The following is a 27,972-nucleotide window of genomic DNA, read 5'->3' on the forward strand; positions in this document are numbered from 1 at the left end:
AAAAAAAACCACCAAAAATATGTTTTGGTTTTTTTTCCATGTGTTGAGTTGTGGATATAGCACTCAGCCTGCAGCTATTGTAAAAACACCAAGCCCAAGAGTGGCTGTCACTCCTTGTAGCACATGGCACCTACATGAATGTTTGGATCTGAGACTGGCTCCTGCTTGTAAATTGGTGCAAGCCAGTGCCACATATGATGACAAACATTTGAAAGAAGTCTCAGAGGAATCTGAAAAAAGCAGTGGCTAGTCAGTGTCTGGATCTCCTATTGAATTGCTGCTTACACTGAAGATGTATGCAATTCCAGATAAGACAGAAGAGATCTAGCTAATAAATTATCTACAGCCTTAGTCTATATTCATTGATTGGAAGATGGAAATTTGGCAGGAGTTTTGAGACCTGTATCTCCTCAGAACAATATAGCTCCTAAGTCCAGGGAGGAATGATGAGGCTGGGAAGCCACAGGAAAGAGACAAGGAATGTCATGTGCCCCATTTGTCAAAATATTGGCATGTAAGCTAAATGGAAAGCAGCCAGTGAAACTGGCATCACTATTCATCATGAAATATTTGAAATTGCTGAAAATCAGGACCCTTTGAAATGCTTTTAGGGGATCAGGATTGCTGGATATGCTCAAATATTTGGCTATAGTTTCCATGGGGTAGGTTCTTTGTGTGTGAGTGCTGAAGCAGTGCCACCAAGTCCCACCCAGCAGTACAGTTACAAACCAAACCAGAAGTGCACACTTGTAAATGTGACAAATGTCCACATCAGCTGAAAGTTGTATTTGGCAAGAACAGAAGTTTACCAACTTCCTTAGTTCGTTTACTGATCTGCTATATACATTTCTAAGTGGCAAACTGGTTGATGCAGGGGGGCTGTATACATTTTCAACGCAGACTTTCACTGTCTGTGTGTTTCAGAGGGACTACACAGTAGAGCAAATAAAATTAATGTAGGTTGGTATGACAAGTAGGAATTTACAGTGAAAAGAATTTCTAGTACATGTTGAGGTCTGATTTCTTTTAGGAATGGTCAGTTCTTCCAGGTCTGGCTGTGTGTCTTGGAGGAGCGCAGTAGATTTTTATGGTGAGTAAGAAAAGGCTGGGGTTTTGCAGTTGCTTCTGACAATAAGCAAGTGAGCACAAGCCAGATGGTTTTATTAATGCCAGCCTAAGAATTATTAAGGACACCAATGCATGCAGAATGATAGTAGTGGCCTTCACATAGGTAGGAAACACAGGATCAAAACACTCACTGAGAATCATGTTCTCCAAAGGAATCTCAGCAGCCATATTTCAAGTGCAGCACTGCAGGAATTACCAAGGCTTTCACAGAAAGACAAGTGAATAAAATTATAAAAGCAGCATTTTTCTCTCTCACTGCAATTTTAGATTGAAGACGATTTATGAATTCCTTAGCTTGGATGGAGGTCATCTAGAAGAAGCTTTGTGTATTCCCTAGAGAATTTCTAGTAGGTGTAGACAAAGACCACTCACCACCTTGGAGAATCTTGCCTTTAGTCTCTGAGTGGCAGGGCCATGAATAAAAGACACTTGTGATATTTCTACAGTTTAACTCTAATGTGTTCATTCTGGCCAAGTGAACAAATCTTACATCAGAGACAAACCCAATTTGTGTTAGTGTATCTTTCCAGCATCATACAAGAGCAGTAAAAGGAATATTTTGGAGATGATAAGTATGACCTCCTGTAATACAGGCTGCCTGCTATTTAAGTCATTAAATCAAGCAAAAATAATGTTAACTTCTGATTTTGTGAGGTGGAGACGTAGGGAGCATGGTATCATTTAAAGGAAACAGCAGTAGGAGAGAAGTCTAGAGCAGGTGGTGAAAGTAAGTGAAGAAAGAGAGAGAGCCAGTAGGGACAGCCAGGCTTTCTTTACAAGTAATGGGCAGAAAGAAAGGGAAGTGGATGAACTCCATTATTCTCAGTGCTTGATCTCCTGTTAATGCTAGACTGGTACACCTACTTGGAAGGTGCCAGTGAAATAAAGGAATAACTGTAGATTTTCCTTGGAGGTTGAAAGGCAAATATAAGTCTTTCATGTTTAGACTGATGTAAGAATGGCTCTGACAAGCTTGGATACAGATGAGTATCCCCTTGTCCTCAGCTCTGGTGAGGTCACATCTTGAGTATTGGGTCCAGTTTTGGGCACCTCAATACAAGAGAGATGTGGAGGTGCTGGAGCCAGTGCAGAGGAGGGCAAGGAAACTGGGGAAGGGCCTGGAGAATAAATCTTATGAAGAGGGACTGAAGGAGCTGGTTAGTTTGGAAAAGAGGAGGCTGAGGGGAGACCTCAGCTGCTCTCTACAGCTACCTGAAAGGACACTGTGGAGAGGCTGGTGCTGGTCTCTTCTCACAGGTAATAAGTGATAGAAGAAGAGGGAATGGCCTCAAGCTAGGACTGGGTAGGTTTGGACTGGACATTAGGAAAAAAAAATTTCATGTAAAGAGTGGTCAGGCATTGGAATGAGCTGCCCAGGGAGGTGGCTGAGTCACCATCCCTGGCTGTGTTTAAAGGTGGTTTGGATGTGATACCTAAGGATATGGTTTAGGGGGTGAACTTTGTAGAGTAGGGCTCTGGGTTGGACTTGGTGATCCTGAGGGTCTTTCCCAACCTGAATATTTCTGTGATTCCATGATTCTTGGAACCAAGCTTGCCAGCTTGGACTCTGGGCTTCTCCAAGCTTTTCTAGGGGGGAGGAGGGAAAGGACAAATAATGGGATGAAAAGGTGGCTGACACCAGTGCCAGCCTGTATTTTCACATATTGCTTATGTTTCTGGTGTTGCAAGACAGTTGCCCCATCTGAGCTTGTGGTGGCTGGGAGGAGAGGTGTGTTTTTGTACAGCACAGCAACGTAGGTGTGCTCTGTTTGCGTGAGGGCTGCTGGTGATGCATGTCCTTTCCGGAAGTTTTTAGCTCTTTGGTAACTGAAGGGAAAGAACAGATTCTTGACTCTGTTTTATCTTGGAAATATGCCATAAAAAATGGATTTATGCATGCTGTCAACTTCTGCTTACTATTTATTGGAAGCAGAATTACTTCAAGCAGCTTAGAGACTATTTGAAACTACGAAGTCCCTGGAGATGCAAAAGAATACAAAAGCCACAAGTTTTGCAGAGGGCTTATGTGGATAGATTTGCTGATAGGTCAGTGAGCAATTTTTTATCCTCCCAGTAGTCACCCTAACCCCAAGCAGCTCTGGTTTTGGAAGAATAACTCAAATAAATGTTGGGAATGAACAAAGATTTAAATTTTTTACTTCTGTCCTAGAAGCCTGCCAAACATAACTGTTAGAGCTGGGGGTTACACAGAATACCCTCCTCACATCCCAAAGATTTCATCTTACCTTCCATATAACAGATTGGAGTCTCATGTAGGAAAAAAAAATAGTAATGTGCACTGAAGGAAGAGAGTGGGGGAACTGCAGGTAAATAATTTTGCTATAAAAATATCCAGGAGGAAATGCAAGAGAAGGGAGTGAGGCAATACCCCTGCAAGAGTGTTAGCTGGGAAAATAGACTTGTTCCTGAGCAATGTGACCTTACAGGTGGGTTGGTAACTGACATGACATAACTCTGGGCTGAAAAATATTAAAACCAGATTTTGGCTCTACAAAAAGTACCTTCAGCATGTGTGTTTTGCAGGCATTGATTCACTGTAATCGTTCACTCACTTCTGGTGATAAGATAAAACCTCCAACCTAAATTAGATGTACAGGGAAAAGTCAGAAAAAATTACAGAAATACAACTATCCAGAAAAGAATTCATTTTTCTTAGGGAAACAGAAGCCCAAAGAGAGAAGCAAATCCTGATTAAACCAAAAACAAAAACATGTGGGAACTTGTGAAACACAGATTATCTAGAGAAGAGAAAAAAAACCCCCAACCTGATGTATTTTTACCTGGAGAAAATGATGGAGTTTCTGTAAGCAAAGATGCTTACAAATGATACAGTCAGGGCTATAAAATGGCACAACCAGAAAGGAGATCATCCTGAAGGTAGAATGAAGGCACTGGGGAGGCCTTCTGTACAAAAGCCTTGTCAAGCTTCACCTCTAACACAGGTGAAAGACCAAAAGGACTTGAAAGACTGGACATTAGGAAAAACTTTTTCCCAGCAAGAGTGGTCAGGCATTGGAATGAGCTGCCCAGGGAGGTGGTTGAGTTGCCAACCCTGGATGGTGTTTAAAGGTCGTTTGGATGTGGTTCTTGGGGATATGGTTTAGGGGTGAACTGTGTAGAGTAGAGTAGGGTTATCGGCTGGACTTGGTGATCCTGAGGGTCTTTTCCAACCTCAATATTTCTGTGATTCCTGCAAATTGATGATTCAATTACAAGGATTTTATTGATATATTCTAGGGTAGCAAGAAAAAAAAAATCTGAAAAGTCACAGAAGTAAAATGGATCAAAAGTGGGATGAGAAATAACTGCATAAGCTGAACATGGAGGTCTTGGTCTGTCAGTTCTATTGAATGAATTTTAATTATTCTCCTGCTTTTGGTTTTGGGCTGGCAAATATTTACAAGGGCCGTTTTGATACGTGATGCTTTTGGGGAAGAAGACGTTGTGTTGTGCTATGCAAAAGAGAATTTTAGTCCTGTTTATGGGAAACTTTGACCAAAATGGTCCTTGTTTCCTGATTAGCATATCTGCATACTTTATGACAAGCATGCTTTTTTCCTGTGTGACCTACTCTAGGTGATCCTGCTGTGGCAGGGGGGTTGGACGCAATAAACTTTTGAGGTCCCTTCCAACCCCTAACATTCTGTGATTCTGTGATTTTTTTTTTTTTCTCTGAAAATGGTATCTCTAATATTTCATACAAAGTAAATATAGATGATATGAGTGGAGCATAGAGTTATTACCTACTGTCACTCTTCACTTCTTCTCTAAGAGACTTAAGAGGTTTGTTTTTGTGTGTGTATATTTTACCACACCCCACTGCCAAAAGAGTGTCATGAGAGAGAAATGTGACTGAGGCTGAATTGCTTTCTAATGGCTTCATTAGTAATTTACCTTCAGCAGAATTTTCATAGTGAACAAATGCTTAAGGAGTATGAAATGAAATTTGTATTGTATTTCTGAAACACTTATGGTCTTACAGAATATTTCAATAATGCAGAAGACTGAATGCAAATTGTAATATGTCCTTACAAGCCCCAGACAAATGAAGCACATCTGATTTAAAAAGTGCTACCTTTCAACATGACAAACACATCAAATGTGCATCTCACTTGACATTTTAAAGCTGCAATTTCAGTGGTTCAAAAAAGGTGACTTATCTTGCTGTGAAAATATGAAAGAATTACCTATTCCAGTCTTTGTCAAGGGCAGATTGTCTTGTGAAATATCAAGCCCTTGCGTTTTTTGGACTGGTGCCATAACACAAAGTGATTGTATCCAAACATGTCATACAAGCAACAACTTCAAATGCAGGCAAAACAGGAGGAAGACTAATTGCTACCAGCAACAAACAACTGCTGTCAGTGTTTAGGGCTTTTTTCACCTGTACCTCATAAAAGTAAATTTCTTTAGCTCTGCCTATAGATGTTTTAACAAAGAAGTGCAGTGTTGGTGTTCGCTATACCAAACAATGAAAAATCACTCAGGAAACAGAATATGACCAAAAAAAAAAAGGCAAAGCAGGGCAATACAAGGGAAAGAAATTAATACAGTATTTTATTTTTAGCTGAAATGATTGGGTGAGAAAAACGTATATTTTTAAGTGGGCCAATCAGCTGGACCACCTTTACAGCACAGTTTATCAGCCCATATAAGCTGTCGTGTTTTGTCAAAATGCTGTTGAAATCGAGAGGGCTTGAAAGTAAGAGCTTCATTTATTGTTCATAAAAACATCAAATTAATTTTTAGAATGGCAAAAGTGGAGAAGCCAAGTATGGAGTCAGGAGAGGATGGGTTTTATAGGAGCCCTGAGTTCAATGGGACATTGGTTCCTTCTTGCAAGAAGCCATGGCCCACATTGCATTGTCCATACTGCTGCATCAAGTCATTAGATCCTGTGACCCAGTCCAGTGCCTGCCTCTGCTGCACACTTTTCTGTGACTCCAATGTTTACATTTCTTCTGCTTTAGTTTCTGACTGTAAGAAAGGGAAAACAAATCTTTTTTTCTCTCCCTTAGCATCCTTTATTTATGCCAGCCTGGGGCAGAGAGCTATGCCTGATTTGTGAAGGATATTAAAGATGGGGTAATCACTAGCTGTAGGTGTTTCCCAGCTGTGTGGAGGGATTGTTTTGTACTTCTCCAGGGGAGTGCAGAAGAGAGGAGTCCCTACTTACACAAGAAGCGTATCTTGCCTAAGGAATTTCCCTAAAGGATTAGAGGAGGATGAGTTCCCAGTTCGGGATGGTGTCTGATCCTAACCGGAATGAGTAGTGGTGGTAAGCATGCTGAAGCAGGAGGTCTGAGGAGGTAGACAGCTGATCTGTCAACTTTGCTGCAAACCTCCTAAGTAAGCTCCTCTGGCAAACTTCATAGGAGGTGACTGGATTCTGACATCTCAAAATGACTGCTGCATAATTTGAAACACACCTGTTCATCCCTCACGTTCAGCCTTGTGTAACTCATCTCATTACCACCGGCTGGCAAACCTCATGGGAGGTATTCTGGAAGAGCTGGTTGTGAGGTTGGGACAGAACAGTCACCCAATGTGATTCACACACAGGATTTCTGTTCCCAAATGATAAACCTCCCATTGGACTGAAAAATTTGCTGTCTGTCTTAGACCACAGTGGGCAAGTAAAAACCTAAAGGCCTGGGAAAATTGTTGTGATTTATTGAAGGAGCTTTGCTAACGTTTTGCTGTTGACTGAGTCAGAATCACAGAATGGTGAGGGTTGGAAGGGACCTCTGCAGATCATCTAGTCCAATCCCACTGCTGAATCAGGTAAATGAAGACATATCCTCTTCCAGACAATGTCCTTTTGTGTGGTTAGAGTTGTCATAGCAGGTAACCACGTCATTCCTCGCTGAGCCTCAGCAGAGTGCCAGGGCTTGCCACGTGCTTGGCTGCACGGTTCCACAGCCACAGAACACAGACCTGGGGAGGGAGGAAGAAAATATTTTTCAGCACAATGGGTCGCTTTTTGAGCAGCAGCCCAAGATAATCAATATAAATCACATTCTTATTTCACAAAGCCTGAATTTTTAATAGACTGAGAAACAGGAGTCCTAGCAGACTGAGAACGTAAAGTGCACGTTAGCAAATTATTTTTTTTTTTTAAAGAATTACTGCTTAATGACTAATTATTGAATTTTAAGACATGCTTGCCTTTATGCTCAGACTCTGTTAGCATTTTAACTTCAAGCAGGAGTGTGCTTTCAAAGGAAAACACTGCATTTTCCCCACTTACCACACAGGAGTGGTGTCAGAACATATCAGATGGATTCATTTTAGTTAAAACTAAAGCAAGAGGTGTGCTCCAGCAGTGTACCTAATGTACTGCAGATGCCAGTGAGTGCCTGGTCCATGGGATCAGGTTGGATTCAGCCTAAAGTTCCCTGTAACCTAAGTGTGCTGTTGCTCTGTGCAGATTTGTTTCTTCTGTGTTGTACTACATGTTAATGAAGATGCAGACACATTTTAGGATAAAAACTTGCATCTTTCTTACAAGTGCAGGACTTAGCCCCCCCCCCCCCCCCCCAAAATTTCAGACTCAACATCTCTCTGTTCTTTGGGGAAGCTTGGCTGCAGTGCTGACCTGGTTGGAGAATCTGTTAGCCAGCCAAACTCTCAGGTACTGCTACGAAATTCAGATTAGGCTTTTAGTTTCAGTACTTAAACCCCCTTGCTGTAAGGGTAGTGATACCATATTGAGGTGTTTCCCCTTTTTCTGTTTGTAATGTTTGTTTGGGGTTTTTCCCCACCCCAGACCCATGGAACTTGAACACCATTAGATGTGTACTCACACATTTCCATTCTCCCCTGATATTATTGTGACTTCTTCAGCTCCCATGCAGCCTCTGTCTGTGTGACCTCGATGCTTTTTCCAGAGAAACTCAACTTTTGAAATGTTCCCAGGAATTTCTGTGTCAATGTAGTTTAAGTATGTGTTGCCTGGTTTGAAAGTTCCTCTGCCAAAAAGAAAAGCACAGATGTGGTGTTCTGTGTTGTTTACAAATGGGGGGGGGTGGGGGGGTCGGGGGGTGGAATTTTGCTGCAGTTTAGGCAGAAAAGGAGATGAGTTGTGGGGTGCTAAGAGAGTTGAAATTTTGGGTACTGTTGTTAGCATTTTCTTGCCTTTTTTTTTTCCCCCCAAGAATTACCAATCAGTTATGTTAGACAAAATTTTACCTTAGAAAGTGCTCTTGGAGAATATGTTCCTTAGGGAATGCAGAAGGGCTTACACAGATCAAAAGCTTTCAGCTTAGCAGTAGCAGAGGATCACATCACAAGGTCCAGAAACATCAAATTCTGTCTTCTCTGCTGACTAACCGTTCAAGCCAATCAACAAACTCCTTCATGAAGTCTTTGGACTTTGTTTTTCATAGATAAAATGGATCAAAGATTTTTTTGACAAATGTTGTGACAGGGTTAACTTAAGAAAATGTTAAAAAGCCCTCCAAAAGTATTGTAGTTATAGTTATTTATCTCTCACACTTCTCAGGTAACCATTTTTTGGTAAGAATTAGAAGGGATTGTTTCATTGAAGTTTGTACTGATTTATTCCTCCAAATCAGTAGTGCTGTTTTTTTGTCTTTCCTGAAACTGTTGGGGTGGTGCTGGGTGCTCCCCAGAATGGCTGATGCTGAATAAGCTTTTTGGAGGTAGCTCTGAGGACTAAATGTCACTTTTTTTTTCCCCACCCCTTTTGGATGAAGCCTATGGTGTAGATGCCAGAGGGTTTGGAGCACGTCTGCTATGGGGACAGGCTGAGGGAGCTGGGGTTGTTCAGCCTGAAGAAGAGCAGGCTTGGGGAGACCTAACAGCAGCCTGGCAGTACCTGAAGAGGGCTACAAGAAGGATGGAGAGAGAGACTGTTTACAAAGGCCTGCAGTAATAGAATCAAGCAATGGCTTCAAAGTGGAGAAGAGTAGATTTAGATTGGATGTTAGGAACAGGTTCTTTACTATTAGGGTAGTGGAACAGTGGAACAGGTTGGCTGGGAAGGTGGTTTGGGCCCCATGCCTGGAGATATTCAAGGTGAGGCTCAACAGGGCTCTGGGCAACCTGATCTAGTTGAGGATGTCCCTGCTGACTGCAGAGGGGGTTGGACTGGATGACTTTTGGAAGTCCCTTCCAACACAGACCATTCTATGACGATTCTATGAGTCTATATACAATTGAAAGTCCTGGTGGTACCTACTCAGAGAGATATACAGAAGTATACAAATGACTTAGGTGTTTAAATTTTTGTGCCTTTCAGGATGAAAATACTAGATTAGTTCCCCCAGCCTTTGTTTTGCCATGGAGTTTATTCTAGATGTCTGGAAAAAGATCTCTCTTCAAGCAAGTCCAAGTCAAAAAAGTTTTATGAGTGTTTCTGCTTGCTCTGAACCATGAAGAAAATTATAGTTTACATTCATGCCTTCTGTGGTATCAGTGTTAATTATAATGGGATGCACATTACATAGAAATTACCTGCAGGTGTAACATTGCAGTTGTGTATTTGTAACCAAAAGTCCTCCTGGTCCAGCCCAATAACAGGGACAGTGGAGCCTGGCCTTTAATATTTAAACTGTGCTCTGGACAAACCTATGAATTTTAAATTCAGATTTACTGGAAAAAGCCAGGCTGACTGGCCAGGAGTCCCAGGCTCCAGAACAGTTCATAAGCAAGCTTCAACTTTCTTACTCGTGTATTTCCTGGAAGAGGGAATGATTAAATAACCATACAGCATGAAGCTCTTTGTATTCTCAGAGAAGATCACAGAATTATTGAGGCTGGAATAGACCTCTGAGATCATCAAGTCCAGCTTATGACCTAACACCACCACATTGACCAGACCATGTCTCTAAGTGCCACATCCAATCTTTCCTTAAACACCTCCAGGGATGGTGACTCCACCACCTCCCCGGGCAGCCCATTCCAATGTCTGATTCCCCTTTCTGTGAGGAAGTGCTTCCTGTCCCCAAATGGTGGTTGAGTCTTTGCCCTTGCCCACTTTGCTATGCTAACCATTATTCCCATAAAATAAAATAAAATAAAATACAGAACAGGAGAGAGACCAGCAAGCAGATTTTGAGCACAATCTGTATCATGAGGATCTTCAACCACCTAGCAGCCACTTTGATTGCCAGTGTAAATCACAGATCACAGAATGAGATGAGACAGGTAAAAGCAGCTGTCTGTTAATTCAGTACGGTAGATATGATAGAGGCATTTTTTTCAACAGTCATGTTAAGCTTACTTGTCAATGGTATATTTTTTCCTGATCCCATTAGTTCCAGTCAAGGCTATGTCTATGTTTCCCTTCATGGTTTCCTCTGCAGACACTCTGACATGTATTTCCTTTCGCCAGCCTTTGAAAGCAAAATGAAACAGATTATGGTTGTAGAGAGATTTCTTTCTTAATGGTAGAGCTTCTCACATCTTTCAATGCCTTTCAGGGAGAGGAAAGGATTGCAGAAGTGTGCTAGCAAGCAAATCAAATCTCACTCTTTATTAAGGCAAATGTTAATTCTGCATCGTTCTGGTCATATTACCTTTGTTGTCAGTGGTCTAAATTACAGATCTAGTATTTGCTGACCTACTGACTATGGTGCTGAGTATCTCATTTATTGTGTCCAGTGCTGTACTTTGCTTTTCCACTTGGCATCAATTCTAATTTTGTAATTCCTTACACTTGCTAGTAGTTTGGGACATCTCATGGGTAGCATGTTAACTCTCAGCTATGAAGTGGGGTTCACTGAAGTGCTGTGCTGTTGTTAAACAAAACTCATTGCTTTCCCAGGGTGAGCCCAATGTACCATCTGGTTAGGGTTTCTCTTATAGTTGTGCACAGCTCAACAGCTGTCATGAGATCCTGTCACCCCACAAGTCTTTCTAAGGCAGAAGCAGGGGCTTGGATACAACAGCACTGTCTTTGTTTAAAAAGTGGAGTTTAAAGAGTGGAGTAAAATGTTGCTCCCCCAGGAGAGTAAACAGATATAATTTTACTCCCCCATAAGGGTAAAATAAAACACTCTCCTGGAATTGGAGAGAAATACAGATTTATATTCAAAAATATATAGAAAATACAGAATCCATGAATCCTTACCAACTAATGCATATACAGAGTACGTGAAAACCTTCCAAAAACCTGCCCCCAACCAGACTAAACCACAAGCCCCAGTGCTTCTTTTCTCCTCCCCATTGCTTCCCTTTTATGAGGCCTAAACAGGCCAAAATTGTGCAGGAATTAGTCAGGTCTCTGCAGGCTATAAACAGATTTACTCCCCCTTGTTACCAGATAAGGACTCCCTCCGGAGAACCAAAAGGAGGGGGAAAAGAGAAGGAAACTAACTCCGCATCCAGTTTCATGGGGATGCAGGGATTCTGGGAATGAAATACAAAAGATTACGTTTTTCTGGGGTGTGTTTTCCAGACTGTGTAGACTTCTCTGTGGACTTCTCTCTGGAAGACTTCTCTGTGATTTAAGACCTTGCAGTGCCTTAAAACCAGGATGAGCACATATTGATTTTAAGCAACCAGGTTTGGGAATGTTTTGTTTGTTTGTTTTTTGCACTGGTTTTAATTTGGGCTTTCTACTCAAATTAATTATTTTGGTTTTTTTTTTTTTTTTTTTGCTCTTAGGGCGATAAGATATAAGCTTATTTTAATCTTTTTTTTTGGGTACTTTTTGCTCTTAGGGAGACAACATATAAGATTATTTTAATTGTTTAATTATTTTTTGGTACTTTTTGCTCTTAGGGAGACAAGATATAAGATTATTTAGGGGTTTCTTTTTGCTGCTTTATTTTAGTGCTGAATGAATAAGGACCTCAGAGGCTCTCTCTCATTTACTGCCCTTGCAGTTCATTGCCTGTAACGAATTACAGGTTATGACTTTTCTTACTTCTTGGTTCTGTGGCTGCTGCTACATTAATCACAATTAAAGCTGTATTTCTTATCACCCCCACCCATTTTGACTTGATGAGCTTTGCAAAAACATCCCAAAACGATCCAGTTTTATATATCATGTCCACAAGAACAAAGGTAACTTTCTTCATTCGAAATTTTCCACTTTCAGCATAGCATTCCCTCCACTTCCAGCTTTATAGAATTTTTGAAGCCATCATCTAATTAACAACATTTTAGCAGGATTTCTAACTCAGAGGTTACCATGAGTTGATCTGTTTCTGTAATTATCTCATCTTTCCCCAAGTAGTTCTGGTACTGCATGTTCTTAACACACCTGAAACTAGTTCTTGCTGTGAGTGCCACCCACTGACTCCAGCAGCTCTCTGTAGAAGGGCAAGGTGTTTGTCCACACATAAGTTCATTGCCACTTTAGCATTCACCACACAAAACAAGCACTTACGAGCATATGGAGGGGAGGCCCCTGTGTTTAAATAAACCTTTTGCTGTTCTTTCTCAGTTTTATGTGAAAACTGATCAGCATAATGACCCATCAGCGGGCATCCTTCCTTTGGACATGGGAAGCAGTCTCCCTGGAGGAAAATAGCAATGTGCGTTATGAGAAGTTATCTGTTTCTGGCCCACTTCTTCAAGGAGTACTTCACATTTTTCCTAGCTTTTTTATGAAAAAGTCATTCCTTGTGTTCATATCATGTCTTCAAGTGTGTATTAGTGTAGTGAGGAAGGGAGCTGAGATGGTCAATCAGTTTTTTTTCAGGTTGAAAATCTGGTCAAATTCCTTGCAGAGACCACCTTAACACATTGTGCCTTGCTACCTGGTCGGTAAAATACAGGTAATGTAACAATCTTTCATAGGGTCCATTGAAAGGTTGTCTGCTAATAGGGTGGGTAATTTGCTGGAGGTCTGGCTGGATATATCACTCATATAGTAAAAATATAGGAGTTTAGGAATACAGAATCTTGGGGTCTCACTTTGAGATGTATTCTGCCTGCTTTTGAAACTTTATTTTCATGCAGAACCTTAGTGAAATTTATCTACCTATTTAGATCAAAGATTCAGATGAAGACCTTGACACCTACTAAAACCAAACCAACAAAATACTACCACCACCACTCTAGATCATGGGACACAGGTCTGCATGGTGCCACCTGGGTCCCATGATCCAGACTACAGAAGTTGCCCAAGGAATCACCTTCCCAGGAGTAGGGAGACGATTTTCCTCCTGTACTTGGCACTGGTGAGGCCACACCTTCAGTATTGCATCCAGTTTTGGGGTATCTCAATACAAGAAAGATGTGGAGATGCTGGAGCCAGTGCAGAGGAGGGTAATGAAGCTGGGGAAGGGCCTGGAGAATAGATCTTATGAAGAACAACTGAAGGAGCTGGGGATGGTTAGTTTGAAGGAGGCTAAGGGGCGACCTCATTGCTCTCTACAACTACCTGAAAGGATGTTGCAGAGAGGTTGCTGCTTGTCTTTTCTCACAGGTAATTAGCCACAGAATAAGAGAGAATGGCCACAGACTGCAACAGGGTAGGTTTAGTCTGGACACTAGGAAAAAATTTTTCACAGAAAGAGTGGTCAGACATTGGAACAGGCTGCCCAGGGAGGTGGTTGAGTCACCATCCCTGGATGTGTTCAAAGGTTGTTTAGTTGTGGTGCTTGGGGATATGGTTTAGAGGAGAACTTCGCAGAGGAGGATCAATGGTTGGGCTTGATGATCCCAGGGTTTTTCTCCAACCTGAATGATTCTAAGATTCTCTGATTCAATGAATTAAGGGAAGAAGAGCAGGGCTACAAAGCTGTCAGTAAAATGTGTCCCTGGTACTTACCAATACAAAAGCTTGGTATGTTTCACACTGATACCCAGCAAATCCATTTGGATTGAGAATACTCTCAGCATAATACCGGAGACTTCTTTTGTGTCCACATCCAATAGATCTATACTCTGGAAAAAACCCCAGGTGAAAAAGATTAAAGCTATACATTAAGGCCATGACAAAGTAACCCTTATGGGTTTGTTTTGTTTTGTTTTGTTTTGTTTTCCTTAAAAGCCTTTGTTATGCCTCAGATTAAAAAAATATTAATACTTAAGCAATATTTAACATGTAAATTACTTGGTTTAATGGTAAGAAGTGTATTGATGTCTACATCTATTTTTACTGTTGGGAGGAGCTAGGTTCTAATCTGTGTGTCCCTGTGCTCATGATGAAGTTAACAAAGGTGGAGATGCACCAAGGTGGACCTTGTGCAGCCTTCCATGCTGTTATGTGTATTTAACTGCTTTTACTGTAGCATGAGAGCATTGTTTTTACACAAAGAGGGAAAAAAAAAACCACACTAAACCCACTCTGGAAAGTATTTTTGTCTGTTTTTCTTGTAAATAATCTGCATCATGAAGCCTTTCTGTGTATGTTTCCTTTATAATTCCTTCTTTAAATCTGATTAAAGTTGGTCTGTGCTTATAGCTTTAAAAATCTTAGCTCTTACTATTGGCTTGCTTAGTACTAGTGCCAAATTCACTTAACACCTATGTAAAGGGAACATAATGCTCTTCTTCCTACTTCATCCAAACCTGTAGAAAAAGGTAACTAAATAGCATTTTTAAAGCACTTCATGCATAAAAGCATTACATAAATGTAAATATCAAACAGAAGAGGAATGCACAAAGTAAGGTTTGACCAAGAGGCAGGAGTTAAAGATGTCTCTATGAACAGGAGATTCATGAAAATCCAACTCCATATATTTGTGTTCAACAGACCTGAGGTTTTCCACCTCAAAATATTGCAAACAGCCTTGTGCAATGTCTCTGGAGACTATTTAAACTTTTTTTTCTTTTTTTCCTGAAAATGCAAGCATTCTTATGCAGTTCAGTTGGAAAGTGTTTTGGTTCCAACTGACTTTGTGCACAGTCAGCTTTAGGTCCTCTTTGTTACTAAGTTCTCCAACCAATTTGAAGACAGAGCATTTCTGAAAGCAATTTACTCAACTGATGGTAAGGATTTCCAAAAGTTTAGCTGTGAGTAGCAGAGCTTCTCATTTCTGTAGATTAGGATCAGAAGTCAGGATTTTGGGGATATATTGTACTGGATCCCAGGGTAATTCTGATTAACTGCCCAGCTTTCTTTGAAGAACATGAACACAGAGTAGTCCTTTTATTGTCTGCTGTATTTTAACCTTGTGCTATTCCCTTTGAAGACACTAAAGCTGCTGATGACATGAATGAGTATGTCTAACCCTGGTAACTCTGGGACTGGTGTCTTTTTAGGGAGAAGGGAAGCTCAGATTTTAAAATACTCATTTTTATATTATCCTTAAATGAATTTTTTTCCAGTCTTTTATGTGTGGAATTCCCACTGAGGTTAGTTTGTCAGCACAGTTGCAGGCTTTTACTAAGGTTGTGATGAACAATTCTGCAGGCTTTTACTGAGGTTGTGATGAACAATTCTGCAGGCTTTTACTGAGGTTGTGATGAACAATTCTGCAGGCTTTTACTGAGGTTGTGATGAACAATTCTGCAGGCTTTAACTCAAGTTTCCACCTGGATTTTGCCTTGGTTAGTATAAAAGAAAATTGGAGGGTATTTCACAAGCAGCTTTAAATCTTCCGATTTCAAACATTCTCTCCCTATTCCAAACTAAGCTATATAAATAATGCATACATTTAAAAGGTTTTTTCCTTGGCCTAGTCTTTATTTCTAACTGTGGCTTGTAAGGTGGTATCATTTCTTTAAAATACATTTACCTCTCATAAGGTCATTGATACTCCGATTTGCAGGAGGCACACGAAGCTGCCTGCATCCTGGCATTTTCTTCCCACCATTTGGGTAAAAATCCAGATGGCCACAGGTCTGAAGAATCCCTGGTGCTGAAATGCACAACGAATTGAGCTTGCTCACTCTCAGTTGTACCGTGGTCAGCCCTCTGTGTTGGTGTCAGCCTTTGTGTGAAAACTTACCAAAATCAAAGAAAAGATGACCAGCATGAGTATGAATTATATCAACAAATTTTGCATCTGAAGGATCCAGCCTCACTGTTGTGGGAGCATACTGGAATAGGGGCCCAGCTGGATCCAAACCTAAGGGGATGGAGAGACATCTCATTGAGCAAATAATGCTATGTGTGTGTCATCATCAACAGTGTGTGTGCACTATATGCCATTACATTTAATTTTGTGGTCCACAGCCAGTAAAACAAAAGAAAGGTGGATGGAGGCATTGCAACACAGTAACATGCTGCTAGGTGCTTCCCTTATTTTTGGGGAGCAATGTTATAAGAATAGGCTTTTGGTGTTGTGGGGTTTTTTGGTGGTGGTTGGTTTGGTTTGGTTGGGGTTTTGTTTTTCTGCATGTTAATGAGAAATACCACAGTATCACAGTATATTAGAGGTTGGAAGAGACCTCAAGAGATCATCAGGTCCAACCCCCCTGCCAAGGAAGGATCACTTGATATGCTACTCTGAGCATGTAAATTTGAGAACTTTTATTTGGTCAAGAAATCTAGTTTTGTTTCCAAAAGATTTTGCTTGAAACTGTTTACCCCTTCACTTCAGTGCCAGTAAGCTCTCTTTGGGATGAAAGCAACATAGTTCCATTCTTCACTTCCCTGAACTGCTTATGTGACTGCTTGCTGTGTACAGAGCTGAGTCAAAGCAGTGTCTGCACAGAGAGAAGACCTGAAGGAGAAAGGAAAGCAGAAGACAGTGAGCCTTAGAAAATAGTGACGTGTGTGTGTCATGATGCTGTGCCTCTCTGTAGCTGTGCAGCTAAAAGCTTTCTTCCTTTCCAGGGTGTCTGTGGCTATTTATTGTCTCATCCTGACATACTAGGGTATATGACATCCTGACATAGGTATAGGGGATTTAATTTTTCATTTCAGATTTTCAATTTTTTTGGATGGCTGAAAAGTCACATTAGAGTGGGCTTTAAAACCCCAGTATGACAATGAGTTGCAGCAGTGATTCCACAGTTCTTTTAAGTTACATGAAAATGTAAAACTTTATCAGCTGAAATACCTGTAATCCTTCCAATGCCAGGTTTCCTCCTCCCTGCCTCTCCTGCAGCATGTGCTCCAAGACTGTGGCCAATGAAATGAATGTTGTCAGGAGAGTAGCCATAGTCTTTCTGTGGAGTTGTATGGAGAGGGAAAAACAAGTGTGTGAAGCAGGGAATACAAGCCCGTGGCACTACATCTTGGCCTCAGGGTGTGTCCTGACGTGTCCAGAGCAGTGGGTGATGGAGGGCAGGAGTGTCTTGGTAAGACAGTAAGAAGCCCATCATAAGCAAAGCTTCCAGAACCTATTGTCTGTAAGCATTTAGGGACATCTTATCTGTGGCCCAGCACTGAAGCAGATATTTCCATTTGTAGGTGATTGGAAACTTTTAGTGGCATTTTCAGCAGCATTATTGAGTACCTCTGTACTTCCTGACTCTCTTGCATCAAACCTAAAGGTGCCACCCTGAACACAGCCTTTACCATACAGCCTGTGCACCATCTTTCCTGCTCCACAGACACTCTTACCTCAAGAAGGTTCACCAGATACACCAACTCAGCCCCTACAATGCGAACGTTGTTAACCGCATCGGTGTACAAACCACTGGAGCCCCCTCTCCAGTCAGTCAAAATGCAGTTCACATCTTCAGTGTGCAACATGAACTGGTGGAAAACATGAAAACAGAAGCAAACAGGCATCAATTACAATGGTAGCAGGGTATATGCAAACAGTATTTTGGTTTGCTGTAGCTGGGGGACTCACTTTCAGACTGGTACAGACACATCTTTAGTCTATTACTTCCTACTAATACTGAAAAATCAACACAAGGAGGCAGAGTGGAGGCAGTGATTTGGATACTGTGCAAAGCAAGGAAGCTTTGCTTCAGTTCTGTTTCCCATTCCAGGTGCCTTGGTTGGCTGAAGTCATCACAGAATCACCGAATTAACCAGGTTGGAAAAGACTTTTGAGATCATCAAGTCCAACCTATTACCCAACACCATCCAATCAGCTAAACCATGACACTAAATGCCACATCCAGTCTTTTTTTTTTTTTTTTAAACACTTCCAGGGAATGTATCAGCTTCTCCTGATGGTTAAAAAAAGCAGATGGTGTGACTTCTTTTTTATTGTCCAAGATTTATTCTTGAAAATTTATATTCCTGAGTTGTCTAAAAGGCTTCACAAATTTGTGTTTGTGTGCTTGAATTTTTCAGCCTCAGAGTTTAACCAAGGTATCTATTTCATACACTTCTTGCAGTGGAAAATTCAGATGTTTCATTCTGAGACAATTCCATTTTTGAAATGTACCTAAATGAAATGAAACCAATCTGCTGAGCAAAGCATTTCGTTTTTTTCAGATCAAATGCCTTGCTGAGACTGAAAGGTTTATTTTTGACCTTTTGCTGAGGTGAGAAAAGTGACTCTTTTTTCTCTCTTTATTATGGGCAAGGAATTGAAAAATCAGTTAGTTATAGTTTCCCTTGTGGAGGTGAATGCAGGAAAAAGGCACTTAGCAGAAGGCTGAAGTGCACTAAACTCAGAGCTGTGTGGAACTCAGCTTCATTCTGAGGGTTCCCCCCCCCAAGCCCCAGATATTCCCTGAATTAACAAGAGGATAAAGGTGTACATTTTATGAGGGAATTTTCAGCCAGTTAATTGAGTGATGGGGATATTTGCACTTTGAAACACAAGTAAAGTGACTGCCAGGCAGCAGTGATACCATACCTTGCACATATTTGTTATCCAGGGGAGGTCTGCTCCCGCCAGGTGGCCGTGTATAAGGAAGTGAGTTCTCCTGTGTGGTCGGAAATGGGAAGCTTTGATAGTTGCAGGATTGGTAGCAGAAATTTTCTGTGTCAAGAAAAACCAACCAACAAACAACACAAGGATGTGACTGCTCCACTCCAGTATACATTTTGATATAGGCCAGAAGGTATAGTTCTGGGCTCAGAAGAGATGGGTCTTGCTCCTCGTTTGTAAACTGCCTTGCTGGGAGATATCAATTAATTGCCTCTAAAATTATTCATTTGCCTCTAGTTGATTGATCTAAGGATACTGGCATCCTCTGCACAATGCTTTGAGATACAACATGCCATGTAAATGCAAGATTTTTATCAAACCTGCTCTAGGAATACAAAGACAGCATCTTTGTGTGTTAGTGTGAGGTGTCCCTGCCCATGGCAGGGGGGTTGGAACTAGATGATCCCTGTGGTCCCTTCCAACCCTGACTGATTCTATGATTCTGTGACCTTCTGCAAGGTATAATACATCTGAGTTGGAATCTCTACCTGTCTTTCTTTCATTATAGTTTGAAGACAAGGTGCTTCATCTCTAAGCTTATTTATATTTTATGAGGAAGCTCATCAGAAGTAGCAGGGATTTGGGGATTTATTGACAAGAAAGGTTTTCTTTCCATTTAAAGACATTCTGAATGCTAAGTTGTTTTAAAACTTGTCTCTCATGTTTTGTTCTGGTTTCAGAAGTTTGAAAGAGGATCTTATGCACTAATTAGCAGACAGCTCAGATTCACTGAAAGGCCGATTAATGTTAAAATCTCAAATCACAGAAGTTTGGTTGTGAGGTCAGAAAAAGCTTGTTTAATGAGAAATCATTAAACATCTCCACTGTTTGTGACAGTCATTTATATATATAAAAAAAAGTTGAAATCACCTATCATGATTTTTTTAATGTAAGCCAGCAAGAGCAATAAATTTCACCACCCCTCAGTCCCTCATTTTCATTTGCTTCCTTTTTCTTGCTCTTTGTGCAGGTAAAATTAATGCTGTCTGATGATCTTCACCTTCTTTTCTTTCACCAGACTAATCTATAGTTCCACAAAACTGCTTGGTGCTGTGGGTGAATCACTTCCAACCCCTTGAACATCCTGCTGTGAGTTTCCCCAGTACTTGCTGATCTTTGGAGGAAAAGGCTGAGAGACTGCTGGCATCTTTCAGTACCTTCTCATTTGATCTGTCCTAAACAATCCTGCAGGGTTCTTTTAACTACTCCCATTTATTGCTCTGTCATAGTCCAGTTCCTCTCACTGTCACTGGTTTGCAGATGTTGTAGATTACCTCACATTTTTACTTCTTTTTTCTTCCATACAACTTCAAACTACTGTCTCTACACTTCTGTACCTGATGTGTCTTCTTGAGGATAACCTGGTTCAGCTCCCTGTAAGACAAACCTCCAAGCTCTCTCCATGGTATATTTTACCAAGTCTCCTTTTTTCCCTCCATCCCAGACTTCCAAAAATTTTTTAATATTTGAGGGCTTTTACCCCCATTTAATTATCCTTTTTCTTTTCTTATTTTTCCACATATGATTTAATTCTCTCCATTTTTTTTTCTTTAGTCTCCTGTTTTCAAAGTTTTCCTTTAATTTCTTTGTTCCATTTTCCTTTCTCTCCTTGGTGAACTTGGACATTTCTCTTCTGATCTTCACCCTTAACCATCTATCTTCTCTTGGGGCTTACTGTTGGCCACCACATAAGCAGAGCCTCTGAGACCAGCCATATGTAGTTCAGAGGACCTGGCAATCATGGGTGTGAATGATGTCCTTGAGTTGTTTGTATGGGCCTGAAATATGTTTTTAATCTGGAGACACACAGGAACCAAAATTGAACTTTCCTTTTGTACTGCCTTCCTTACTTCTGGCTTTATAATGCTAAACCTGAAACTAAATTTGGGGCATTAGCTGTCTGTAGAGAAGTGTATAAAATGTATCCAAAACATCTCAGACTACTTGTCTTAGGAGGCTGCAAATTATAAGTTTTAAACATACCTGGCTTGTCAGAAAGCTGAAATGAGGAAAAAGAGAAAAGGTGAAAGAAAATTATGATGTTCATGTGTAATGCAGAATTGTGACTTCTACTGGAGACTTAGGAGAAAAAAAATATGGTAGAAAAGAAAATGTCCATGTAATTTGTTGAATGTGTGTTAAATACTATCAGTATTCAAAACCAAAGCAGTTTCTTACTTGATATTTCATGATGTTGTCTCTAGTATAAAGAAAGAAATTGGTGTTCACATCCTCTGGAGAGTGGGGCAAGCCTGCCAGTTGTCTCTGTGGGATCCCAGACCAAGGGGGTTTGTCTGTAAAGCATCCAAGCCTTTTGTAGCAAACTTCCCTTCCTGAGGTGCACAAAGAAAAATGTCAGTGTTCTGGAAATGTAGCAGGTTAGGCTGCCAGAAGCTGGCAGGAGAGTGTTTATGCCAGGGAAGCAGAAGGTAGCCTGACTCAGATTAGGCTGGCACTGGGCTCATTTTTCCTTAAGGGGCTCAGCTGAGCCTTGTGCATATAGAAGTGGCTTGAGCTTCAAGACTGATTCTTGCTGCAAATGTAGCATAGAGCTCAGCCTGGTGAACTCAGGAGGATGCAGGATCTTTGGTTAAACATGATGTTAGCACAGCTGGCAGAAAAAGGCCACAGTATCTTGGTCCTTTGTGGATCTAGAGAACAAGCCAGCTTTTGCTGCCAGCACAGAGCAGACCCTCAGATTAATCCTAACGCTCCAGGAATTATCTAAATTGTGAATTTTGTTGTGCAACAATTCAGGAAGGAGTAAAACCAAATGAAAACATTAAACTGGATACCTCTGGTTGCTCCACATTAAACACCTTTATATTTTTTTTCATCACAATAAGATTTTAGTGGAAGCAATGAAGTGGAAGCTGAGTGGAAGCTTTGAGCAAAGCACAGCTTTGGGAAGTGTGGTCTGTGCCCAAAGGAGTAGAGTTTCCCAATTTCTATGGTGGCTTTAATGCAGTAATGATGCAAATATGACATATGGGTGTTGCCACTAAATGTCATCCTTAACCACTATTATAGCACAACAGTTGTGAAATCTCAAATACTTTTTATTGCTGCTAAAAGGATACTGAAAACCATGAGAAACTCTTATTAGCTAGTAAGAGGTGACAGATTCATACCACATCAGACTGTGACTTCATTACTCTGTATGAAATGCAGGGGTAGAGTGATAAACTCTAGTAATATCTCTATAGAAAGAGAAGATTTGAAGGTTTCAAATCTGCAGCTAGAGATTCCACAACCAACCCAGTCATTTTCACAGTCTCTGATGCCAGTGAACTTTTGGACTACGTCTTTTGTTCCTCTTGGCTCTTTCTGTGTGCCCATTCCTTGAACTATTCTTTCCTATCAGTAAAGAGATGTTCAGGAACAGGAATATTTTCTTGTTCTCTGCAGAGCTCTGTGAAGAGTAAGCACCAAGGCTGGCATTACAAGTGTTATAGCTACCATAAATGTTGGAGAGGGGGGAAACTGTTCTGACAGATGGGGCCCCATCCCTGGAGATATTCAAGGTGAGGCTTGACAGGGCTCTGGGCAACCTGATCTAGTTGAGGATGCCCCTTCTGACTGCAGAGGGGGTTGGACTGAATGAGCTTTGGAGGTTCCTTCCAGCCCAGACCATTCTATGATTCTAATTTTAACACCAATACCTTTCTAATTACCATTCTCTTTGCTAGCTGCAATACCTTTACACAATTAGAAAGTAACAGGTTATACATGGGAAAGACATGACATGACTCAGTGTTCCTAATGGGAGTAGTACATTAAATCTGTTCCAAAGCACATCCTTTTTACTAAATATAGATATTCTGGTGTAAGCTGCACCCAACAACTCTTTTTAGGCTTTATTGGCTATGTGTCTTACCCCTGGCTGCATCCAGAAGAAAAAGAGCAGTGATCCATATTGCAACCATCTAAAGCAAAGAAGAACACAGTTCAAATATAATTAAAAATGGAATCTGGAATTCCTTGACCCACAATAACAAACAGACAAAAAAGTCATAGTGACCAAAGGAATAGTCCAGGCATTTAATGAGTTGAATCCAAAAGAATCAACAGTTTCTTAAAAATAAGATATTAAAAAAAACCCCACCTTTGGTATTCAGTTTGCCATGGATATTTTGCATATGCAGGATATCCTCTAAGTATCTCTTAAAGATTATCTTCCCCACCTTGACAAACAAGACTTTTTTTTTCTTTAGAGCTGCAATTTATGGGCAAGCAAAGGAAATTCCTAAAGGATTTGCAGCAACTTCTTTTTACAGAGTGAAGTTTCTTTAGTTTTAATAGGAAAGTTACTCATAGAACTGCTATTCAGTGATTGTATTCAAAAGATTCCAGGAGCAAACTTCATCTGCTCATCTTCAAACTTTTCTAAGTCATGTAGATAGTATTGAAAACTCATTTTGATCATTATTGTCTCCTGTGTACCCTTATAAGCCCTGATCTGCTTGATCACTTAGTCACCAGCTGATACGTAAGCATTGGAGTAAATGGAATAAGTCATTTACTTCCAGGTGAAGTGGGGAAAGCCTTCTAAGTAGTAACTTATCTTTAAAGAAAAGAAGATCATGCTTAGGAAACTCTAATATCAAACCCTGATCCTCCAATGAGTCCTGCACAGACAGAGACCTGCAACTCTTTCCTGACCTACCCTTTCTCAGTCCCCTGAAATCTATCACAGAATCACAGTATTGAAGTATATCAGAGGTTGGAAGGGACCTCAAGAGATCATCAGGTCCAACCCCCCTGCTACCAGAGCAGGATCACTTAGGGTAGTCCACACAAGAATGCATCCAGGTGGGGTTTGAAAGTCTCCAGAAAAGGAGATTCAACAACCCCCCCTGGGAAGCCTGTTCCAGGGCTCTGTCACCCTCACTGTAAAGTTTCTCCTCATGTTGAGCTGAAATCTTCTATGTTCAAGTCTGAACTCATTGTTCCTTGTCTTATCACTGTGCACTAGCCAAAAGAGCCTGGCCCCCTCCACTTGACACCCACCCCTCAGATATTGATAGACATTGATCAGATCCCCTCTCAGTCTTCTCTTCTCCAAACTGAGCAGCCCCAGGGCTCTCAGCCTCTCTTCATAGGGGAGATGCTCAAGTCCCCTAATCATCCTCATGGCTCTATAGTATGCTGTTAGAAGCAAAGAGTTCATCCCTGTGAAACCCACTGCAGGTTCAAGCATGTCTTGCTTCCACCTGCTCTCATCCAGCCACTCACCAAATACCCCCCCCACATCTTATCACAGATGCATCTTATTTCAAGTCCAACTCCAATGTATATCCCATTTTACCTTGGCAAAGCTCAGAGCAAGCTCTTTGGGTTCACTTCTCAGTTGGTTGTGGCAAGCCTCGTATAGAAGCCCTTCAAGGTGCCTGGGACAAAGCAGGACAGCACTTCTCCTGCCCTCCAAGGGCACAGAGCAGAGGGACACTCACCCCACTGCAGCTCCACAACACTTGGCTTCCCAGCCACATCTGGGACTTTGCTGGCTAGTGCCAAAAGTGATCTCTTTGTTTCAGCATACCTAGGCTGAGATAACAGGAACCAGGTCAGACCAGTTGCTGCGTGACTCCACCTGCCTAATTCAAAGTTTTAAACAGGCTGTTATTGCTGTCCATCACTAATTATTTTTAAAGCTGAAAATAAGTGCCAGTAAGTGTGATGTGAACACTGAACACACATACTTTCAGGATCAGGAGGAAGGCTCCTGCCCCTCATCCTGTTCCTCATCTCTCTGTGACGCTGAGCTGGGGTTCAAGTGATCTATCACAGCAGAAGGCTGTAGGAGAAGCCCAGTTTTGGAGCCCTAGGTCAGAATTCTCATAGCAAAGCCATCCCTCCTGCAGCTGATCCCTGCCTTGCCTAATTTTCAATCTCAAGCAACATTTTCAGATTTGTGTTTGATACTTAAGTCTACCATTACAGCATTGAGGCACACACAAGGCTGGTGGAGATGAGTTAGCCCATGTGTTTGCAAGGTTTAAGCTTGGAAAAAAACCTTGGAAAAAAAGGAACAAAGAAGATTAAAAGTGATAAAAAACCCGAAATTGCTCAGTCTGTCATCTGTTATTTGTTCCTCTTGTAGCTCTCTCATCTATAATTTTGCTAGGGGATGAATTACCTGAATTTGAAAAGATGACAGAAATGCTTTTAAACAGTGGAGAATAGCTCCTTGGGCAGCTTGTCACCACATCCATTTGCCATGACTCTTCATAATTAAATTGTATTAATTGCAGTAATTTTAGGTTTTTTTTAGTGTGTTGATAACAACGTCTTTTCACACACTACTATATTGTTGTCATACTATTATGGTAACCTTTTTGATCAGGCTTTCCTGGAAATCTTTGTTCCTATGTATGTTGTTTTTATTTTTTTTCCCAACCAGGTGTCCCTGCCCATGGCAGGGGGGTTGGAACTAGATGATCCTTGTGGTCCCTTCCAACCCTGACTGATTCTATGATCCTGTGTAGACACAAACATGAAACTCACATCACAAGATTTTAATGCTAAACCCTTTAAGTGTATTGGGTGGCTGTTGGCACCTCCTAAGCCAAAGATGTACAGAAAAGGGAGACTCCCTTTTGGTATAAGTCATCAGTTGGTGGAAAGGATTATCTCACATCTAGCACACACAGATATGAACTGGATTAAAGTGATTCTTAAGAGTGCTAGGTACAAAAACATTTCCAGGCTTCAAGTTTTGCTTAGCCAGCCTTGAAAGGTTAATTACTTCAGATGCAGATTGTTGAAGCAAGTAGATTCTTCATTTCTGTGCTCTGTAGCCCTTGCAAGAAATTAAGGGAGATTAATATGTAGCTCAGAGAGTTATTTTTGGTTTGGTTTGTTGGTGGGGGTTTTTGGTTTGTTTTGGTTTGGTTGTTTTGTTTCCTTTTGTTTTTTATATACATTTCTTCAGGACTAAGTTAGCCCAGAAAAGTATTGGCTTATTCACTCTAAACTTCATTTGAGTTATCATCTGCTCACATAATTAAAGATAGTTGTTATGGTGCAAATTGGTCAGTTAACCAGGCACCAAGAGAATTCAGCAAACAAAAATTCTGAGCACGTGTTTGGAAGATACCTTCAAAAGAAGGAGACACACACACAACATCTGCCTCCAAGTCATCCCAGGTCATCCTGGTTAAAACTGGGTTCAGTGATAGCTCAGAACGGGGATGCCTCAGTGTGTGGTATACTCAAATCTGTGATACAGTAACAAATTCAAAGGGAGTGGATGCCTGTTGTTCTTTATGTCTGTAAGAATTTCTAGACAAACTCAGGCTGATTCAGCAGAATTTAATGACCCCACATAAACTTAATCTACATCACCTTCTTCTGATTTCATTCTATTATGTCTAATATTAGACCAAAACCTCACTTCATTCTATCCTCACAATTTTTCCCCACTTCAGAAGGAGAGTTTACCACAGAAATACATCATTTAAACTTCTAAATTAATCCAGTTGATTCAATAATTAATTTTCATTAATTTTTAATTGAATGTGTTTTGCCTGTTTGGAGTGTTTTGGTGTATGTGCTCTCTGGGCAGCTGAAGAAATCAGAATTACCTGTTACATTAAGAAGTCCTTCTGGAACCTGGTGTTATAGTCCCAAATTACACCTCCAGCTCTGCTGCAGCATGGACTTCAACAGCAGTTCAGTGGGGGGAAGGTTTTTAGCTCACTGATGAGATTCAGTGATGTTGCCAAGTTAGAATTAGAATGACAACATATTTGAAGGGTTTAGGAGTTTACTGATGAGAGAATCCTTGTCTCTCATTCTGGATGCAAATGTGTACTATGCACTTTAATAAGCCATCATTTCAGCTAATAGTTCTGTTTCTCAGGACAGATGAAGTGATCAGTGAGTGACTGCTGCCTTTCAGCAGCTGGTGCAACACTGTGACTCTTCTCCAGTGTTTAAGGCAAGCTTACAGGGAGAACAAGGCATGTTCCTAGTTCTGACAAATTAGACAGAGGATTTACTTCTGCAGACAGGCATGAAATGGATTTTCTATGCTAATTTACCAATACCAGGAAAGCTTATGCCTCAGCAAGGTTGTTAGATGTCAGCACTTGTGTCAGTTCTAGAAAACTCATTTCAATAGAGTTAATTATTTCACTGTTTGGGACGTCTCGAGGAAGCAGCAAGACACCAAGTGCTGACTCTCTCTCCCTTGAAAGTTTGTGAGAATTTCTTTCCCATTAACTTGTCCAAGCTGTCCCTGATCTTGCACATTTCCAGCATATTCAGCATCCTGTAGCAAACACGTTGGGATTATGCAGCTGTGAGAAGAACCATCTCCTTTTGTTTGTCTCGAGGTGTGCAACTGCCACCTTCGTTTCATTGCCCCTGTTACTAGTGTGGAGGAAAATTGAGAAGTCATTTTTTATTTGCCTTCTCCATAGAATCATAGAATCAGTCAGGGTTGGAAGGGACCACAAGGATCAGCCAGTTCCAATCCCCCTGCCATGGGCAGGGACACCTCACACTAGATCAGGCTGGCCAGAGCCTCATCCAGCCTGGCTGCAAACACCTCCAGGGATGGGGCCTCAACCACCTCCCTGGACAACCCATTCCAGGCTCTCACCACTCTCATGATGAAGAACTTCTTCCTCACTTCCAGTCTGAATCTCCCCACTTCCAGCTTTATTCCATCCCCCCCAGTCCTGTCACTACCTGATAGCCTAAAAAGTCCCTCCCCAGCTTTCTTGGAGCCCCCTTCAGATACTGGAAGGCCACAAGAAGGTCACCTCAGAGCCTTCTCTTCTCCAGACTGAACAGCCCCAACTCTTTCAGTCTGTCCCCATAGAAGAGGGGCTCCAGCCCTCTGATCATCCTTGTGGCCCTTCTCTGGACACCTTCCAGCATGTCCATATCCCTCTTGTAACAGAGGCTCCAGAACTGGATGAAGTACTCCAGGTGGGGTCTCAGCAGAGCTGAGTAGAGGGGGAGAATCACCTCCCTTGACCTGCTGGCCACACTTCTGTGCTGCAGCCTATGATCCTCTTCCTTTCATAGACTGCATTCATACCTTCATCTCTTTTCTGGGCTGACTTCTGTTTTAACTTTGTGTGCCAGAGGAGGTGGGGAAATG

General features: G+C 41.2%; 1 protein-coding gene across 1 annotated transcript; it reads right to left on the reverse strand.

The window, feature by feature from the left end:
- Nucleotides 1-7,005: 7,005 nt before the first annotated feature.
- Nucleotides 7,006-22,783, reverse strand: LOC128968002 (pancreatic lipase-related protein 2-like). The gene is made up of 12 exons (XM_054382321.1): nt 22,735-22,783; nt 21,036-21,190; nt 18,783-18,908; nt 17,585-17,719; nt 17,079-17,187; nt 16,023-16,142; nt 15,810-15,932; nt 13,898-14,013; nt 12,509-12,638; nt 10,397-10,508; nt 7,958-8,120; nt 7,006-7,086 (listed from the first exon to the last, which is right to left on the reverse strand). Exons 1-12 carry the CDS (start codon nt 22,781-22,783, stop codon nt 7,006-7,008), a joined length of 1,419 nt encoding a protein of 472 aa, XP_054238296.1.
- Nucleotides 22,784-27,972: the final 5,189 nt, after the last annotated feature.

The sequence above is a fragment of the Indicator indicator genome, chromosome 7 (genome assembly GCF_027791375.1).
Source record: "Indicator indicator isolate 239-I01 chromosome 7, UM_Iind_1.1, whole genome shotgun sequence".
NCBI lineage: Eukaryota > Metazoa > Chordata > Aves > Piciformes > Indicatoridae > Indicator > Indicator indicator.